We start from the raw sequence: 18,693 nt of genomic DNA, 5'->3' as shown, positions 1-18,693 counted from the left end.
ACTAACTTTTTAGTTAAAGTAACTTGTTTACAGTCATATGAGTTATAGAGTTGGGAGCTCAGCCTCCTGACTCCTAATCCGGTGCTCTTCCTGCTACAGAATGTGTAGAGATGTATAAATTGGATGTCTGGGTACCTCTAGACCCTGCCACTGTCCCCAGGTGGCCTTCTCATGCCCTGTCCTCCCTCTTCAGCCCTGCTTTGGGGGAGCTGAGGGCTCTAGGCTTGACCTTTCAGGCATGGCCTTACCAATGAGGAGGGGTCCCTCTGTCTCTTTTGGTGCCCAGACTATCTATAAACTACCTTGTGGTGGTCTAGCTTTCCTTCTCTGTCTGCTTGGAGCTGGAGGGGTCCTCCAAAAACATCTCGTATAGTGCTTTCATTTTCTAATGGAGAGTGGCACCAGACTGGGCCAAGGGCCTGCAGTAGAGGCCAGCCAGGAAGCCATTTGTCCTGCTCATTGCCTGCCAAGGCTTCAGGGCCTAGGTGTCATTCACTCTTGAACTCTTTTTTTGTTCACAGGCAGTTTCATCTGGTGATGAGAAAGAAGGGTTGAAACATCCTGGGCTGATGTTGAAATATTCCACATATAAGAACTTGGCCCAGCTGGCAGCCCAGCGAGAAGACCTGGAGACAGCTATGGAATTCTACTTGGAGGTGCAATTTTTGCAATGCTTAGCTTGGGTTTTTGAAAGCTTTTGGTGGAGGGGTGAGATTGTGGTCTTGTTGGCTTAAAAAAAAAAAAAAAGAATTTGTAGTGGCGCATCACCAAGCTGTGGTTCCTGAGACCCTTACCAGCTGACAATAGTGAGTTCAAAAAGAGCAGGGGCCTGCATATGCCTTGTTCTTTTGCCACTCAGGGCATGTGTGGCCATGGTGAGTTGCTTACTCGCTCCTGGTCCAGGTCTACACCAGTATAGTGGGCATAGTAAGAAAGAGGGTGGTTGTGAAAAATGAATGAATTGGTACGTATACAACTACTGAGAACACAGCCTGACCCTGGCCCTGTACCTGCTCATAACAGTATTGCCATGATCTCTGTGCTACCCACACTGTCTCTCTGGGCACCTCTGAGATGCCAGACACCACACAAACTGCTTTCCACACATGCACTAACCATATGTCATCTTGCAGGAAAGGTGTCTTTATATTCATTTTAGTGATGAGGGGACTGAGGCTCAGGATCTCACTGCCAGTCAGTGTAGGAGCAGGGATGTGAACTGAGGTCTGTCTCCAGATCCCATAATCTTTCTAGAATCCCACAATTTAAAATTAAATAAAAAAATTTAAATACCACAAAAATATTCCACAAATCCCATTTTCTTTTAATGGTACTTTCACTTCCTTTATCAAATATGTAAGGAATACAGATGTTCAGAATAATAAATTCTGTCAAAAAGATGTTCTGAATTTGATAAATTGGTTCATGTAACTTATGTTTGCCATTTTTCTGGGTGGTTTGAGTGGCTGGGTTGATGCTTTGCCCTTTTACCATGGATGCTGGCTTAGCAAGAGAGCCAGCTGACTGAGCTCGTGTGTCCTCTGTGCTGCTTCCAGGCAGTCATGCTGGACTCCACAGATGTCAACCTCTGGTACAAAATTGGACATGTCGCCCTGAGGCTCATCCGGGTCCCCCTGGCTCGCCATGCTTTTGAGGAAGGCCTGCGGTGCAATCCTGACCACTGGCCCTGCTTGGACAACCTCATCACTGTCCTGTACACCCTCAGCGATTACACAAGTGAGTCAGGTTTGATGACTCTCTCCCATGTGCTGTGTTTTTGGGGACAGAGAAGGGAGGGCATCTTGGGTAAGTTGAAGACCAGGTTAACACTGAAGGGCTTTCTGCCCAATTGTTGGGAAGGGAGATGACTTTGCATTTCTGCTTTATTGCATGGGTCTTTCTCACTCAATTGAGATTTCTTGACTGCAATATAGTGATAGGTAGCATGTTCTCTGAGTGGTTTTTCCCTTTGCTTATCTCATTTTCTCCCTGCACTGTCCCATTCTGTGCCAGCCTATTTCTATAACTCGCTGACAGATGACCTAACAGCTTCAGGTTGACTCCTGGTGTTGGGAACCTCACTACCGCTTCTTTTTTTTTTTTTTTAAGGATTTTATTTATTTATGAGAGGCACAGAGAGAGAGAGGCAGAGACATAGGCAGAGGGGGAAGCAGGCTCCCCACAAGGAGCCCGATGTGGGACTTGATCCTGGATCCCGGGATCACGCCCTGAGCCAAAAGCAGACACTCAATCGCTGAGCCACCCAAGTGTCCCTGGAAACCTCACTACCTCTTAAGGCAGTCCGTTCCTTTGTAGAGCAGCAGGGCTACTTCTGCTAGATGGAGCCCTATCTGCCCTCCAGTTGCTTAAGCTCCAGCCTTGCGGTCTGCTCTGCAGAGAACACTTTTGTTCCTTGCATGGGCTTGTCCTGAGGCAGGCACTGATGAGGTGTTCTAGGAGTCAGCCTCTTCTGGGTGTCCTCTGAGGCTAGGGTAGAAGGAGGCTTTTCAGGAGTACTTGGAGCAGTGCTGAGCGCAGTGGGAGCCCAGGGCTCTGTGAGCTGACTCTATGCTGCAGGCTGGTCTGGTGTGTGAAGGTGCTCTATACCTGCTTGGGCCGCATTACTCTTTTTAGGACAGACATACCAGTGAGCACTTGATATTGCTTTCAAGGTTTAGGCCTGGAAGACTGGCGAAGACGTTTTCCTTCCCTTTTTTATTATTTATTTGTTTGTTTAAAGATTTTATTTATTTATTCATGAGAGACACAGAGAGAGGCAGAGACACAGGCAAAGGGAGGAGAAACAGGCTCCATGCAGGGAGTCTGATGTGGGACTTGATCCTGGGACTCCAGGATCATGCCCTGGGCTGAAGGCAGATGCTCAGCCGCTGAGCACCCAGGAGTCCCTCCTTCCCTTTTATAAAGACAAATAGTGCGAAGCATTTTGAGAGACACTATGCCCTGCTCACCCTTCCCCACCTCCAGTTCTCCACAACTACTTTTTAAATCTCATTAACTGAGGTAACACACATACACACACACACATACACACACACAGAGTAAAGTGCACAATATTTATATGTGAAATGTGTGAAGTTGCAGAACATTTCTAGAGCCCCAGAAGGCACTCTGCTTTGGGTCCCATTCTGGTTATTACCACCCTGGAGGTGACCTTGATTTCTCCCTTTTGTCACCAGAGATGAGCTCTGCTTCTTGTTGAGGCTCCTCTAGGTGGTATCAGTTGGCGATGTATACTCTTCTCAGCCTGGCTCCCTCAGCTGTGGTTTTCCTGTCCATGAACGCACCCAGCCAATCCCTGGGATCTCTTTATTCTGTGTTGTCTGTTATGTGTGTCTGCACAATTTGACCATTCTGTGCTTGCAGATTGGGTCATTTCCAGAGTTGAGTTCTTGCATAACACTGCTGTGAATGTTCTGGTGTACATCCTCCACTGGACATAGCACTTGTTCTGGAGTGCTTACCCTGGTTTTCACACTCACCAGTAGAAATGTGATAGTGCTTGTGAGGTGCCCTTTGGACTCCCACAGCTTTTCCTCCCGAGTGGTGTTTAGACTCCTCTTGGGGAGCTTTTCCGACAGCTTGGGTGTCGCTTGAGGTGGAGAGTCTTTTGTCCTGCCTTCCTTTCCCCAGCTACCTGGTTTAGTTCTTTGCACCCCTCTCCCATGATAGAAGTTGTACTTGGTAAACTTAAGTCCTTGGGGGAAAACAGGCCTGAGGGACTGAACGCTGCTCTATCTGGAGAACCCTGACTCACTCTTTCTCTCTTTCTTTCTTTCTTTCTTTCTTTCTTTCATTCATTCATTCATTCATTCATTCATTTATTTATTTATATTTTTAAATTTATTAGAGAGAGAGAGAATGACATAAGCAGAGAGAGCAGGCTCCCTAGTGAGCAGAGAGCCAAACATGGGGCTTGATCCCAGGACCCTGGGATTATCCCCTGAGCCGAAGGCAGACATTTAACTGACTGACTGAGTCACCCAGGTGTCCCGTGGCACACATTTATTGATTTCAGTACGTGTGTGTGTGTGTGTGTGTATGTTTAACTAGACTCACACCCAGTGTGGAGCCCAACTTGAGGCTTGAACTCACAACTGAGGTCAAGACCTGAGCCAAAATCAAGAATCAGACACTTAATGACAGCCACATAGGCACCCCAGACCTGACACTCATTTATACTCCAAAGTAGGGATGCCTAGGTGGCTCAGTGGTTGAGGGTCTGCCTTCGGCTCAGGGTGTGATCCCGGAGTTCTGGGATCCAGTCCCACATTTGGCCCCACGAGGAGCCTGCTTCGCCCTCTGCCCATGTCTCTACCTTTCTCTCTGTGTCTCTCATGAATGAATAAATTAAATCTTAAAAAAACAAAACAAGACTCCAAAGTAAAAGCAGCATGCTAAATTGACTCCCAGTGGCATTTATCCACTTGAGATGAGTAGGCAGGGTGCTTGGGACTTCTGAGGCCTTCCTTCTGTTGGAGTGCTGGTATAGTACAGCTAATGTGGTGAGCTTTACTGCAGCCAAAACACTTGCTGAGAGCCAGCATCATCAAATGCTCAAGGCCTCCTGGTTTTTTCTCTAGGTGTCTCTGATGGCCACTCTCATGTCCCACTGTGGTACCAGAGAAACTGTTCTTTGTGTGGAGCAGGAACTCTGGGCCATCTGTGCAGATGTTCAGTCAGCAGCTTGCTGGGCTGTGCTGGGAGCACCCAGTCCCCTCCTGTTCACAGGTTGAATAGCCTTCGTGTGCCTTGCGGGGGGCAGTGTTGGTACCTGTGGAGCTTTGGGACCAGGCTCTGCTCTCTCCTTCCATGGTACTTTAGGACACCATTTCTTTTTGTCTCTCAAGGCCTCCATGCCTACATCTCTACTTTTCCTTCCTCCTCACCCCTGGCTCCTTTGGTTATTCTTTTTTCTTTTTAAGATTTTTTTTTAAAGATTTTATTCATTTATTCATGATAGACATAGAAAGAGAGAGAGAGAGAGAGAGGCAGAGACACAGGTAGAGGGAGAAGTAGGATCTCTGCAGGGAGCCCAATGCGAGACTCGATCCGGGGACCCCAGGATCACGCCCCAAGCCAAAGGCAGACGTCCAACCACTGGGCCACCCAGATTCCCTGTCTGGTTATTCTTGATAAAAGTAGCTGCAGTCTATCTACACTCAGACTGCGAAGCTGAGCAGGACACACTAGTGTTCCCAGTGCCCAGTCAGAGCAGAGCTGATGCTTGGCTCTACTGTATTGTTTCCCTGTGTGCTTATCGATTAGTCCTGGTGGCACCGGGCCTGCTGGGGACTTACAGCAGTCATGTCTATCAGAAGCTGTTCCCATTTATAAATGCCAAAGGCTTTCCTAATTCACATTGCAGCTCTGCTTCGTGACTCCTTGCTATCCCATTTTTTTTTCTGTGTTGCTTTGCCTATTACTGTCTACACTCCTAGAATTCCTGGAGAAGGCATAGGTTTTCCAGATCATTGATTTGAAAAGGCTCGTTGACGTAAATGTCTTTAATTTTAGGCAATAATTTTTTCTGGTAAGAACATTTTACGAAAAAGAGAAAGAGAAGGAGGAAAATTAGAAAATGCAAATAAGCAAAAGGAGCAGAAACTGGTTTTATGTGTACAAATGGAGTAACACTATGTGGCCTATTTGGTTTCTTGTCTTTTCCCTATGCCATCTTGTGGCCTTCTTTTTGGTCAGTGAGCACACCTCTGAACCATTTATACAGTGGCTCCTCAGCAACCCAGTGTGTGGACTGGGAAGCTTTCCTTGACCTGGCTCCCTTGGTGGGACACTGAGTGCTTTTCTGATTTTTTGAAGGCTCTTTTCCAGTTAGCTAATAGCTAATCACTGTGAGCCTGAAGATTTTTGCAGCAATTCCTAGAAGTGGGTTGTTGGGCCAAGAGTCTGTCTGTGCGTAATACCTGTGGCTCTCCACAAAGGTCATACAGTCTGTCCTCGCCCAGCAGCATTTGGGTTTGCTTCATCTGCTGTGGGTAGTACTATTTGCAGGATCTTTCCTGATCGAATCAAGTAAAGTGGTATCTTGTTATTGTTTGCCATCATATCTTTGATTTCATAGTAGGGATGTTTTCTTGGTGTTACCCGGTAAGGCCAGAGGTTTGGGGTGCACACTCAGAAATCATATTGTTTCTTTCCTTGCCAGCATGTCTGTATTTCATCTGCAAAGCTTTAGAGAAGGACTGCCGATACAGCAAAGGATTGGTTCTCAAGGAAAAGATCTTTGAAGAACAGCCTTGTCTCCGGAAGGACTCCCTCCGAATGTTTCTTAAATGGTGGGTCCTACTTCCTGTGCTGGTTCTGCATTGCCTCTCTCCCACAGCAGTGTGTGCTTGGTGGATATCAGGAGGCATGTGCACCTCCTTCCCTCAGGTCCTGATCTTCTGGCAGTTGGGCCCCAGTACTTCATCCCCCACTGTACCCCTCACCTGGTTTTGCCTATTACTCACCTGTGTGCCTCATCATGGTGGTGCCTCCTTGGCTCTCTGCTGCCCACCTTTCCCACTGCCCTGACAGTTCTTGGCATTTACCAGCTCTCCTCTGGGTGTTTGTGGTAGCCTACTGTCTACCTTGTCTCCTCACCACCCACCATTTCCCTTTTCAGGGCTTTGCTCCCATGCTTCCCAAGTTCAGTGTCCCAGATATGACCTTGACACCCCTGCCTTGCCTCTAGGACAAAGCTTATGTTCCAAGCGTCACCTAGAAGATCCTTTATAATCTGTCCCCCTTAGTTCTTCTCCTTGCTCCTATGTCTCCCTCCCCCAGGAGAAGACTGCCCTAGGTCCTTGACAAATTCCAGACTTGGCCTCATTGTGTACTGTCCTATCCCTGTGCCCTGAAAGGCTATCTTCCCACCTCTCTACCTCTTGTGCCATTGCTCCTTCTTCATATTCCAGCTCCCAGGTCACCTCTGGGCAGCTTTCCAAACTCTGACTGTCTCCCTCCCTCCACCTTCCAAATGAACCAACTCTTCTATCCCCTGGTCCTTGGCCCCTGGAACTCAGCTGGTGAGGAGTTAATGGTTATTTATCTTCATGTCTATCCCTCATAAGACTGTATTTCTTGTTCAGATCTGTCCTGATGGTACTATCTTAAGAGAGAGAGATTAGATGGAAAAATAAATCTATAAGCTTGTGGCTTTGTGGTAGACCCTGCTCAGAGGCATCAGCACAGCCTGGGGAAGGAGGGCAGGTATTGCTGGGCCACCTCAGGTGGATGTGTTTCTGTGTGAGGGCACCTGAGGCCTCAAAGCCCCTATCCTTTCTGTAGTTTGGCTACAGCAGGGACTTTGGTGAGCCTAGGTAGTCTGATGACTTTTTGGGCTGGGCAGGATGCGGAAGTTATATTTTTTAAAAGTTCTCTGTAAATAATTGAGAGCAAGGTTTTATTTTTCTGCGGCTTTCTGACGTTACTGTGATCTTGTTAATACACATGAAAAACGTTTGCTCAGTTTTGAATTGTAGAGGGAACAAAGGATATTAGTCACTTCTATTGTATATGGGTATTAAGAATGCTAATTACTGCCCTTAGAGGCCAGACTCAAGGGGTTATTTTATTTGTAGGAAGAATTAATACAGATTAAAGGGTATTAACTTAACTGCATCCCTGTCTGTAAAATTTCAGCCTTGGTCCTAGTTTGTAACAATGTAATTTCTCTTTGTCCTACACGCTTTTAGTGACATGTCAATCCACGATGTGTCGGTGAGTGCAGCTGAGACCCAGGCTATTGTAGAGGAGGCCCTGGGGCTGCGGAAGAAGAGGCAAGCGCTGACTGTGCGAGAGAAGGAGCCAGACCTCAAGCTGGTGCAGCCCATCCCCTTCTTCACGTAGGTTGTCTAGGTCTCTGGGGTTGCTGGGTCAGCCGGTAGGCCTTGCTAGGAGGGAGAGACCCTGAGGCCTGACCCTGGGCTGATGGTGTGAGTGGGAGCTGGATGCATGTTGGACAGACACCTACGGGTGTGCACTTGTTGACTGCCAAGAAGCAGGCCAGGTGTCTCCCAAGTACACCCAGTCGAAGTCTCTCTTTGCTCTTGGTATTCTTGATGCCAGCCACCTGCCACATCCCTCCAAGCCCCCTCTCAGTCTGCCCTTCCCAGTGAGGGAAAGGAAACTAATATTTGCTGAGCGCTGGACAGGAAACTGGGTTCAGAGCAGTCAGCTGGGTCAGGAGCCCTGGGCTCCCTAGATGAGACGTTTGTGAGTTTGGGAAGGGCCCTGAGTGCCTCCTTGTTACAGGGAAGGAGGGGAAAGCCTGAGAACACTGGAGAGGGCTGGAGAGGATCCTGGTTATATGACTAGAGAAGCCATCAAGGCTGTCCTCATGCAGGGTGAAGGCCAAATGGAAGCATGAGGGAGATGGGCTCAGCTGGAGGAAGCATTGCTTGGGAGTGAAGTCTGGGATTGATTGGGTTACTAGAGGAAGAGTGCAGAGAATCTCTCTCTCTGAGACGGAAAAGGTGGGGCTTTTAAAATAACCATAGTCTATCGTAGGGCTCAGCACACTTCTCTTGCAAAGGACCAGATGGTAAAAGCTTTAGGCTTTGTGGGCCAGGAACCATCTCAGTTGTGTATTCTCCTCAGTTGTATATTCTCCTCAGGGTGTGTGTGTGTGTGTGTAACAACCCTTTAGCTGGCTCTTAGATTATGGGCTGTACAAAACAGACTGTTGGTCATGGTTTGCCACCCTTGGTCTATTTTGTGCCCACTAAAAAAGGTATGAATAAATGAAATTGGGTACTTAAGGCATTAGACATAACCCAGCTGTGAGCAAATTCTTCCTTGTGTGCATGTAGCTCTTACTGAAGACAGGGAAAGAATAAGTAAGAGATCATCCTTTCCAGTCCCAGGAGCCTCCATTTGGTTAGATTCTGGATTTTAGAGCACCTTCATTTCCATTCAGTCTGCAGTACTTACTGGATGCTGGCTCTATGCCAGGCATTGTGCCCTGTGCTGGGGATTCAGCATGGTGGGCCCGGTTCTTCTCTGCGGTGATCTGAGGGGTAGTCAGTCACCCAGGAAAAAAGGCACATGCTCCAAACAGATGAGCCCTTTGATGAGAGGAGCACAGCACCTTGGGGGGAGCTCATAATGGGGTTTGCATTGCTTTAGGGGTCAGGGAAGGCTTAGGTGGTGGAGCTAGAGTCTGACAGAGGAGTGGCATTGACCAGAGAGGCTGGGATGTGGGTGAGGGCCTTTTTTTTGGTCAGAGAGAAGCTTATGCAAAGGTCCTGTGGTATGCAGGAGTATGATTTTGTTTGGCAGAACTGAAAGAAAGCTAGCATGGTGGGAGTGTAGGGGTGGGGGGTGGGGATGTGAGATGAGGCTGGGTCAGTTGACTGGGTCAGGCCATGCAGCACCATGTAGCTGAGGGTGTAGTTTTTAGCCTGAGAGCTTGGGAAGCCATTGAGAGAGGGGTGGATGGATCTATCACGCCACACCGTATCATACCATAGCACAACCTATAACATGAGATAAAACATGAAACGAGAGACATTCTACAACATAACACACTACACCACAATAAAATGCACATGTGACACAACATATCATGGCATACGACATAGCATATGATAAAACACTCAGTGGTCTTGGTGTGTAGGGACTCACTGATATGACCCCATTATCACTGAGATGTTGGTCCCAAGAGGCTCTGCCTAAGGGCCCATTCAGCCCCTTTATTATTTTTTTTAATTTTTAAGTATTTTATTTATTTGTTTAACAGAGAGAGAGAACACACAAGCAGGGGGTGCAGGAGAAGGAGAAACAGGCTCCTCGCTGAGCAGGGTGCCCAAGGCAGAGCTCCATCCCAGGACATTGGGATTGTGACCTGAGCCAAAGGCAGATGCTTCACTGACTGAGCCACCCAGGGACCCTTTAGACCATTCAGCTCCTTTAGCCCACATCCCAGCCCGGCCCTCTCCCCTACCTCACCTGCCAAAAAGGAGGATTAGTTGGCCTCAGAGAGATGCTGTAGGTGATTTAAAAATTGGGCTTTGTAGGGAAGGAGCTTTTTTTTTTTTAATTTTATTTATTTATTCTTGAGAGACACACACACACACAGAGAGGCAGAGACACAGGCAGAGGGAGAAGCAGGCTCCATGCAGGAGACCGATGTGGGACTCATTCCCTGGTCTTCAGGATCACGCCCCGGGGCTGAAGCCGGCACTAAACCACTGAGCCACCGGGGCTGCCCTGGGAAGGAGCTTTTGAAGTGAGTCAGTGGTTCTCATGCCTTCCTGATGGAGTCTGAATGTGCCTGACACTGGGGTGGCCGGGTGAGGGGAGGAGGATGCTGGGTCTAGCTGCCACTTGGTCTGCTCCACCTCAGTGGTGTTAGACTGCGGAGTTTGTCTCCAACAATGATGCCAAAATCATGAGCTCTCCCGCCTGCTATCATGGAGATGGCAGCCACGGGCTCGGTCTACTGCCTCTCCACAGGCCTGCTGGCCCTATGGTTGGAGCGCCCAATGCTGGGTGCAGACCAGGGGTAATTACCCTCTCCTTGCAGCTGGAAGTGCCTTGGAGAGAGTTTGCTGGCCATGTACAACCACCTCACCACCTGTGAGCCCTTGCGGCCCAGCCTTGGCAAGAGAATTGACCTCTCTGACTACCAGGACCCCAGCCAGCCTCTGGTGTCTTCTGTGGTGGTGGCACCTGTCAGCGTGATCCAGCCAAGCCCCGTCACTGCCAATCCGGCTGTGGCAGTTGCAGAACCTGTGCTCTCCTTTGCCCCTGTGGCTGCAGCCAGTTTCCCTCTGCACAGTCCCAGCCTGCTGGAGACTGGTGTCCCTGCAGGTGAGGATGCCTCCTGGGGTCAGCTTTTGGGGAGGCCCCATTTGCTGGACTGGGGTGAGTTTTGGGGTCCCTGGCCTCTCCAGAGGGATGGGTCTCGCTGATGCTTTTAGCCCGAGGTTAAGTGGGAGCACCTCAGCCCTGCAGGTGGGGAGGCCCAGCCAACTCATAGGCTGTGGCTGGTCAGGGGCCCCCTCAGCGGTGAGGCACCCCGAGGGAAGGGGTCAAGGGAAGGGGTCGGAGCTCAGGAATGCAGCTTCTTGGGATTGCTAAAGTCCTGGGTGGTCAGTCCTGGTTTAAGGGTTGCTCTTCTCGCTTGTGACACATGGGGCAGCGGGGCCCTCTGCTGGTTCTGCTCTGCTGTGGGCCATGTGCCATAGCCCCAGGCCCTGCTGTGAACGGACATGGAGTTTTTTGACCTTAAAAAGTCAGCAAAGTTACCACTGTATGTGGTAGTATATTTTTTAATGGTTTTACTGATTTTTATTTTCAATGAAGTTGTAAAAAGATTTCAGACAGGGCAGCCCGGGTGGCTCAGCGGTTTAGCTCCACCTTCAGCCCAGGGCGTGATCCTGGAGACCAGGGATCGAGTCCCACATCAGGCTCCCTGCATGGAGCCTGCTTCTCCCTCTGTGTCTCTGCCTCTCTCTGTCTCCTGTGTTTCTCATGAATAAATAAATAAAATCTTAAAAAAAAAAAAAGATTTCAGACAAAAGTTCCCAAGCCTTTTCTTGATTTCTGTGTCCCAGAAAGAAAGAATATCTGGCAGTTAAACTTCTGAATGAACATGTATGTGGTGGTTCTAACTTTTTTTGCTTAATCATACATGCACTCCTTTGCTGTCTCTATACTTTCATGTCCCGTCATTGGGTACTCAGAAGGTCCTGTGTGGTGGGTAGAGTCCGTGTCGCCACCACATGCTCTGTCCTGTCCCAAGTACATGCACGGAGGTGCCAGGGGCTCTCCCAGCCAGCCAGTTGGAAGGGCGGGGGCCGGGAATGTTTGAGACCCTCCTGTGCTATAGCTGTGGAGCATAATCTTCAGATCGGGCTTGTGCATTTTGTGTTCGAACAAAGTGTGAGTTAAGTGTTTTGACTTTGAAATGAACTTAGGAGTTAAAAGATGGGAGGTTTCTTGAGTGTCAGAGATAAAGATAAAACACACTGATAGAGTTAGAAAATTAGGGGCACTGATGTGCCTGTGTGGTGCATTTTCTTACCCCTGTCCCTTGTAAGATTTCAGTTTGTACTCTTTGTGAAGGTGATGTTTCTGGGGGAGATAAATCCAAGAAAGGAGTAAAGCGGAAGAAGATTGCGGAAGAGAGTGGAGAGACAGCGAAGCGGCGGTCTGCCCGTGTCCGGAACACTAAGTGCAAGAAAGAAGAGAAGGTAGACTTCCAGGAGCTTCTGATGAAGTTCTTGCCGTCCAGGTACCGTGCACACTTTTTCTCACTTGTGACAACAAGCAAACCTCCAAACCTCCAGCCGATAACACTGATAAAGTTTCTCTTTCCATCAACTCCCACTCCTCTGGGCACCTCTTTTGTTTTCCTATGACATCTGTGCCAATAGCCAAAGCACAGATCTCACTGGATTGGGATCATGAGTTTTTCTCACTTATCTTCCCTCTGAACTTCCTGAAAGCAGGAACCATGACTTATACATCTTTCAGAGGACCAGATACTCCCTGGGCCCTCAGGAGATGGATGGATCACAGAGCTAGAGGCCACTCACTCATGTCTTCATGCACACACAGACACCCACTTGCTGTGAGGCCTAGGGCTGCTGCTGCTTGGTTGCAGACTCTGGGAAACCCCACAGAAGGGAGCACCCATTCTGTTTTCAGGAAGAGTGTACGTGCTTTGTTTCTCTAGGCTCAGTAGGATTCCCTTGAATTCTGAGAAGGAGGAAGACAGGCTTGTAAATCCTCCCTTGCTTTCACCACATCTTAGTGTTCTCAGAGAAGCCTTATGAGAGAAGGGTCCAGGTTGCTCCTAACTAGAAGGGGCCTGGGCCCTCATGCTCGTTACGTCAGTTTTTGCTAGCCCTCCTGCTTTTTGTCCTTGCTTCCTCAGCTCCCCAGAGGTCTAAGGCCCTCGATTCCTGAACTATCCTGGCCACCATTGTTTATGGAGCCCCAGTGCTTGGCTCCTCACCTGCCTCCTCCCCTGCCCTTAGCTGAGTGGAGAGCGCAGTTCTGTTTCTGCTGCTTCATCATCTTGCTGCCATCTGACATTTGGTGGACACATTTCTTGTCTGCTGGGGCTTCCTCTCCTATCCCCTGTAGCTTTTTATCCCTTCACAGTTACTGGAGTGTAGTTTAGGAGGTAACCATGTGTGTTCAGTATGCGTCTTTAACTAGGAGTCTTTAGCTGGTGGTTTGGCCTGTGATTTATTTTTAGGGGTGACAACATTCATGTGCAGGAGAAGGAGTCAGAAGCTTCAGATGGATTATGAGTCCACTTTACAGCAAGATTCTGAATTTTCCTCATTTGTTGCCTTTCTTTCTGGGGTGAAAGTGAAGCACTAAGAAGTCAAGGTTGTTCTCTGTAAGTGGAGGATGTGGTTGGTTCTCCCTGATAAATTCCTCCTCTGGGTTAGTGCCAGGAGCAGGTCTCCCTTCAGGAGAGCTGCAGGATGGAGCGGTGCCATCCTGTTGATGATGCCAAGGGGTCTGAGTGACCCATTTCTCCATCTTCCCCTCAGTCCTGCTTAAAGGGTCATACCCTCTTTTTTTTTTTCCTAAGTTTTTTTTTAAATTAGAGAATGAGCGAGAGAGCACAAGTAGGGGGAGTGGCATAAGGAGAGAGAGAAGCAGACTCTCCTCTGAGCAGAGAGCCTGACATGGGGCTCAATCCCAGGACCTTGTGATCATGCCTAAGTCGAAGGCAGACACTTACTGAGCCACCCAGGCACCCATAAAATTTTTTAAAAATTAATCTCTACACCCCACGTAGTGCTTAAATTTACAGCCCTGAGATCAAGAGTTGCATGTTCTACCTACTGAGCCAGCCAGGCGCCCCTTTTGGCCTCTTTATGTGGAATGTCTTTTGCCTTCTTTAATTGTTGGTTTCCATGTCTGCTTCTTTGAACAGCCAGGCAGGAGCAATGTGAGAGCTTGCCCAGAGTAGCCACCCTGGGGGGCTGTGTGTAGTAAATGAAGCCATTGAAGAGTGCCCTGTTTTATGTGTTTATGCTGCAGGGCTTCTTGGTTGAGGGGAATCTACAGGATGGCCAAAATATGGTCCTTGAGAGGTGCTGAAAGAATGGTGCTCTCCAGACCCCAGGCTTTGTGGGGAGCCACGGAGCCATGGACGGCCCAAGCTCAGAAGGGCCTTCTGTGCCCCATACTCCCCTCACCCCCACTTTCTCCTTGCTTGCTGGGCTTCCCTCAGGTCTTAGAACGTACCTGGTGCTCTTCTGGCCTGTGCCTCTCCACCTGCCCCTGTGCTCCTTCTTTGCATGACCAGCCCCTTCTCCACCATTATCAGCATGGACATTATCCCCTCTGAGAGGCCTTCCTGACTCAGCTCTCTAAACTTGGTCTCCTGTGACCCTCTGTCTTAAGCACTCTGTGGTGCTTGGTCCTTATTTGGGCTCTTTGTTTTTTGTTTCTGTTTATTACCTTTCACTCTCATTTAGAAGGTAAGTTTACTGTGGGCAGGGTTTGCCACACTAACAGCTGAATTCCAGTGCCTGGCACATGCTCAGTAACCAACAATTCTGTTGGTGGAATGAATGAATGAGTGAGTGTCTAGACTAGATGCCAGCTTACAAAGGCATAGAAAGAGGCAGAGCCTCCTAGAGGCCTGGATTCTGGATTCTTCCCTCCATTCACTGATTGGCATCTGTCTTTTCATTTCTCTAATTGGGAGAATTCAAGTGCTTATGTCAGGATATGTTGGTGTGGCTTTTGTGATTTTGGTGTGTTCCACGCAGGCTAAGAAAGCTGGACCCGGAGGAGGACGATGATCCCTTTAATACCTATGAAGTCCAGTCAGAAGCCAAACTGCAAAGCTTCCCAAGCATTGGGCCTCACCGACTGTCATACGACTCAGCTACATTCATGGAATCTGGTAGGAATTGAGCAACTTGATCATTCACTGTTGAGAATTCTTCCTCCCATTTTTTTTCCCCTAAAGATTTTATTTATTCATGAGAGACACGCACAGAGAGAGGCAGAAACACAGGCAGAGGGAGAAGCAGGCTCCATGCAGGAAGCCCGATGTGGGACTTGATCCTGGGATCCCAGGATCACTCCCTGAGTCAAAGGCAGATGCTCAACCACTGAGCCACCAGGCATCCCTCTTCCTCCCATTATCCTATAGCCTCCTTAGGTTTTGTTCTGGGGTGATATTTAAAGCATTATCAGGGGTTTGCCTGAAGTTATCTTGGGCCTGAGCTCTGTGGTCAGCTGGGAGGTCTGCTGAAATGTCTAGGCTCGTACTTGACTGGGCTCCCTGAAGGACGTGTGCTTCAGGCCGAAGCCAGGGGCATGGCTTTGCAAGTCAAATGCTCATGACACAGCTGTTGAGTGTGCATCGTGAGGCAGCGCATGCAGGTTGGTCCTTCACTACCCACTTAAAACCTGGAGGTTCAGAGCAGCTTGTTCACAGCCAGTGAGGTAGGGACCCAGCAGCCTGGCCTCAGCACTGCCACGTGGGAGGATGTGGGTGCTCTCCTGCCTTTCTCCCTGCCCTGCCCCACACCTGCCTCTTTCTTCCAAAGAACACAGGAGGGCATGGAAGGTCCTTCATTCAAGTTAATTGTTTCTCCCTGGGCAGAGAAGCAGGATGTGCATGCATTCTTGCTGGAGAACCTGACCAACGGGGGCATCCTGGAGCTGATGATGCGCTACCTGAAGGACATGGGCCATAAGTTTCTGCTGAGGTGGCCACCAGGCCTGGCAGAGGTTGTGCTCAGCATCTATCACAGCTGGAGGAGGCACAGCACCAGCCTCCCCAACCCACTGCTGAGGGACTGCAGCAACAAGCACATCAAGGTCAGGTGGGCGGGCAGCCTTGTGAGGGCTGGGACCAGGGAGTGGACACATGGACCTTCTGTGGGTATAGAGTTGCTGTCATATTGAGCCTACTTGGTTGCATCCATTTGTGGGCCTGGAACCTGGGCCTCTGGGGAGTCATGGGACCCTGGTGACCGAGTGGAGCTTGTACTTGGAGGTGAGAATGGCACAGGGCTGTTAGAAGGCTGTTGCCAGGTGAGTGACAGTAGTGAGAGTGGGGTGGAAGGTTCTAGAGGTAGAGCTGACAGGATAAGCTACAAGTGGGGGGCGAGGGAATGAGACAGTGGGCAGGGCTTCTAGGGCTAGTGGTGGGGTGGTTTACCGAGATGGAGGAGAGTAAGTGGAGAGGGTGCACAAAAGTGAAACATATGGCTCTGTTTAGGTGCCAGAGACTATTACTGATTTTTTTAGTGGGTGAGAAAATAGAAGTGCAGAGGCTAAATAGGTTGCTTAGGGAAGTGGTGGGGGCCACTGGCAGTAGGGGGCTGACCCATGCTCAGGCCCTCCTCCCCCACCCCTGCTGACTGCACCCCACACTCCAGGCTCCCCCATTCAGTGCTTCCTGAGGTTTAAAGGGACACTGAATACTCTGGTCCCCTTCTCCTGTTACAGGAAGAAGGCTGGGTGCCAGGGAGGTTGCACTGGGAGCCTTTAGGGCCCATCTGGGTGGTCTTTCTGGCTGGGGCACACAAGGTAGAAGAGCTCAAGGGAGTTGACTGGTCCTTAGGGCCATGAAAGTCCATGCTCCCTCCACAGGAACACGTCAGGGACTGCATCCTGCCAGCTGGTGCCCATTAGGCCTGCTCCCTCAGGGCAGTGTGGAGTGGCTGATGGCAGGTGAGGCTTTGGTCTCTCCAGGCAAACCAGGTTGATTATTTCTCAGCTGTGTCCACTTGGCAGGCGCCTCCTTATTGCTGGACCTCAGCTTCCTTGTGACTGTGGAGATGATGCCTGACCCAGCCACTTTTAAGGCTTGAGTGCTGGGTGCAGCATCTGGCCTGGCATTTGGCAGGTGACAGAGCTGCCTCTTCCATAGGGCAGTCCCTTAGGACTGAAGACAGGTCTCCGTATCCTCCCAGGTCTTGTCCCAGTGTAGATCCCTGTGCCTCTTTTTATGTCCTGGCAAGTAGCCACTGATTAGAAAAAAAAAAGTAGGTTGAAGAAAGAATGATATCTTTATCAAAGTAAGTTTTACTTTTATTGCATCCCACGCCTCATCCTGTGATGACTCTTTGTGACTCCATTCCTGACCTTCTGGTGCCTGTCCTGCAGGATATGATGCTGATGTCTCTCTCCTGCATGGAGCTCCAGCTGGACCAGTGGCTGCTGACGAAGGGCAGAAGCTCGGCAGGTAGGAGGCATTCTGTTGTCTGTGGCAGGATTAATTTTCTCAACCCTCAGCATCCAGGAGGAAACGGGAGTGGGGAGCCTGAGTCATGGAATTGAGATTTACATCTGCAGTGGGCACATTTCCTGGGTTGGAGTGTTGGACTAGGGAAAATCCAGGGTCCCAGAGAAATCCTTTGGATGGATCAAGAAGTAGTTAGCTGCAGCTGAGCCCCCAGAGGGAGCCACCTGCTTGGTTTTTCTGTTATTCAGGATTGAAGGAAGTAGGATCTCCAATTTCTCAAGTTATAACCTGACACTATGTGTCCCAATAATTTTCCTAGATGATAAGAATCATTCTGATTTTTATTTGTTTATTTATTTTTAAAAAAGATTTTATTTATTTATTCATGAGAGACACACAGAGAGAGGCAGAGACACAGGCAGAGGGAGAAGCAGGCTCCATACAGGGAGCCCGTTGTGGGACTTGATCCCGGGTCTCCGGATCACACCCTGGACTGAAGGTGGCGCTAAACCGCCACCCGGGCTGCCCAAGAATCATTCTGATTTTTAAACCACTACTGGTGAACAAAGTTTAGTATGTAAAATGAGGGCCCTTGGGGTCTCTGCATCTGTCTGATTTATCTGACTTCTCTGATGCTTGCCACTTAAGGGGCTGTAGGGCTCCATGGGGCTCAGAGCACTTCTGGATACTAAAGCAAGTGTGACGAGGGCTAAGGGCTACCTCTAGGGAGCAGAAGGGTGTTTGGAATGTGCACATGAAGTTGACTTGTTCTGGCCTGAATGGTTTTCAGTGTCTCCTCGGAACTGCCCTGCTGGTGTGGTGAATGGCAGGTTTGGGCCTGATTTTCCAGGAACCCACTTCCTGGGTGACCTCCTGCAGCTGTCATTTGCCTCATCCCAGCGGGACCTGTTTGAGGATGGCTGGCTGGAGTTTGTTGTCCGTGTTTATTGGTTGAAGGCTCGGTTCCTCGCACTGCAGGTTGGTTCTGTGGTTGGCATTCCCTGGCACCCAAAGGGAGGGAAGAGAGCTGGACATAGTGTTAAGGATATGTGTGTATGTGCACCTGTGGCACCTGCTTAGCACTGGGCTCAGGGTGAGGAAGTGGGATGTAGTGGGGAATTTTCAGGTCTCAGATATCTCAGCATGGCCCCCACTCCATACAGCAAATCAGCATGACCACAGAGCTCTGGAAGGGATTTCCTATGCCTCCTGTAGACTTCCTCACTCAGGTTTGCCTTGGGGTCTTGAACCCCCTTGCCTTTGTTTTCCTGAGAAAGCCTAAATGAGTGCATAAATTGATGCAGAGCTTTTTAGAAGGAAAAACCACCCGTCTTGCATGAATTCTCAGAACACTTGCCCTCAGAGCCTGGTCTGGGTGGCCAGAGTGGACTGACTATTACCTAGCAACTCACATTGTGGTACCTAGTGCACTGTGGTAGCATGGGTAAAATTGTCATAGTTGGTTCTGGAATTAGGACAGGTCTAGGCTC

The 18,693-nt window shown here is 49.3% G+C and overlaps 1 protein-coding gene across 4 annotated transcripts in view; it reads left to right on the top strand.

The window, feature by feature from the left end:
- The window catches only part of CABIN1 (calcineurin binding protein 1), a 150,921-nt gene that overhangs the window by 16,450 nt on the left and 115,778 nt on the right, over positions 1 to 18,693 (top strand). For all 4 annotated transcript variants that reach the window (XM_038575806.1, XM_038575808.1, XM_038575807.1 and 1 more), the window contains exons 5-14: positions 522 to 656; positions 1,557 to 1,737; positions 6,185 to 6,314; positions 7,716 to 7,865; positions 10,547 to 10,833; positions 12,091 to 12,259; positions 14,769 to 14,905; positions 15,614 to 15,831; positions 17,125 to 17,203; positions 17,994 to 18,181. In XM_038575806.1, coding sequence (XP_038431734.1) covers positions 522 to 656; positions 1,557 to 1,737; positions 6,185 to 6,314; positions 7,716 to 7,865; positions 10,547 to 10,833; positions 12,091 to 12,259; positions 14,769 to 14,905; positions 15,614 to 15,831; positions 17,125 to 17,203; positions 17,994 to 18,181 — 1,674 coding nt within the window. The remainder of the gene's footprint in view (positions 1 to 521; positions 657 to 1,556; positions 1,738 to 6,184; positions 6,315 to 7,715; positions 7,866 to 10,546; positions 10,834 to 12,090; positions 12,260 to 14,768; positions 14,906 to 15,613; positions 15,832 to 17,124; positions 17,204 to 17,993; positions 18,182 to 18,693) is intronic.

This window comes from Canis lupus, chromosome 26, assembly GCF_011100685.1.
Source record: "Canis lupus familiaris isolate Mischka breed German Shepherd chromosome 26, alternate assembly UU_Cfam_GSD_1.0, whole genome shotgun sequence".
In the NCBI taxonomy this organism is placed as follows: domain Eukaryota; kingdom Metazoa; phylum Chordata; class Mammalia; order Carnivora; family Canidae; genus Canis; species Canis lupus.
The sequence above is the reverse complement of the archived record's forward strand: the minus strand, read 5'-3'. Positions and strand labels throughout refer to the sequence as shown.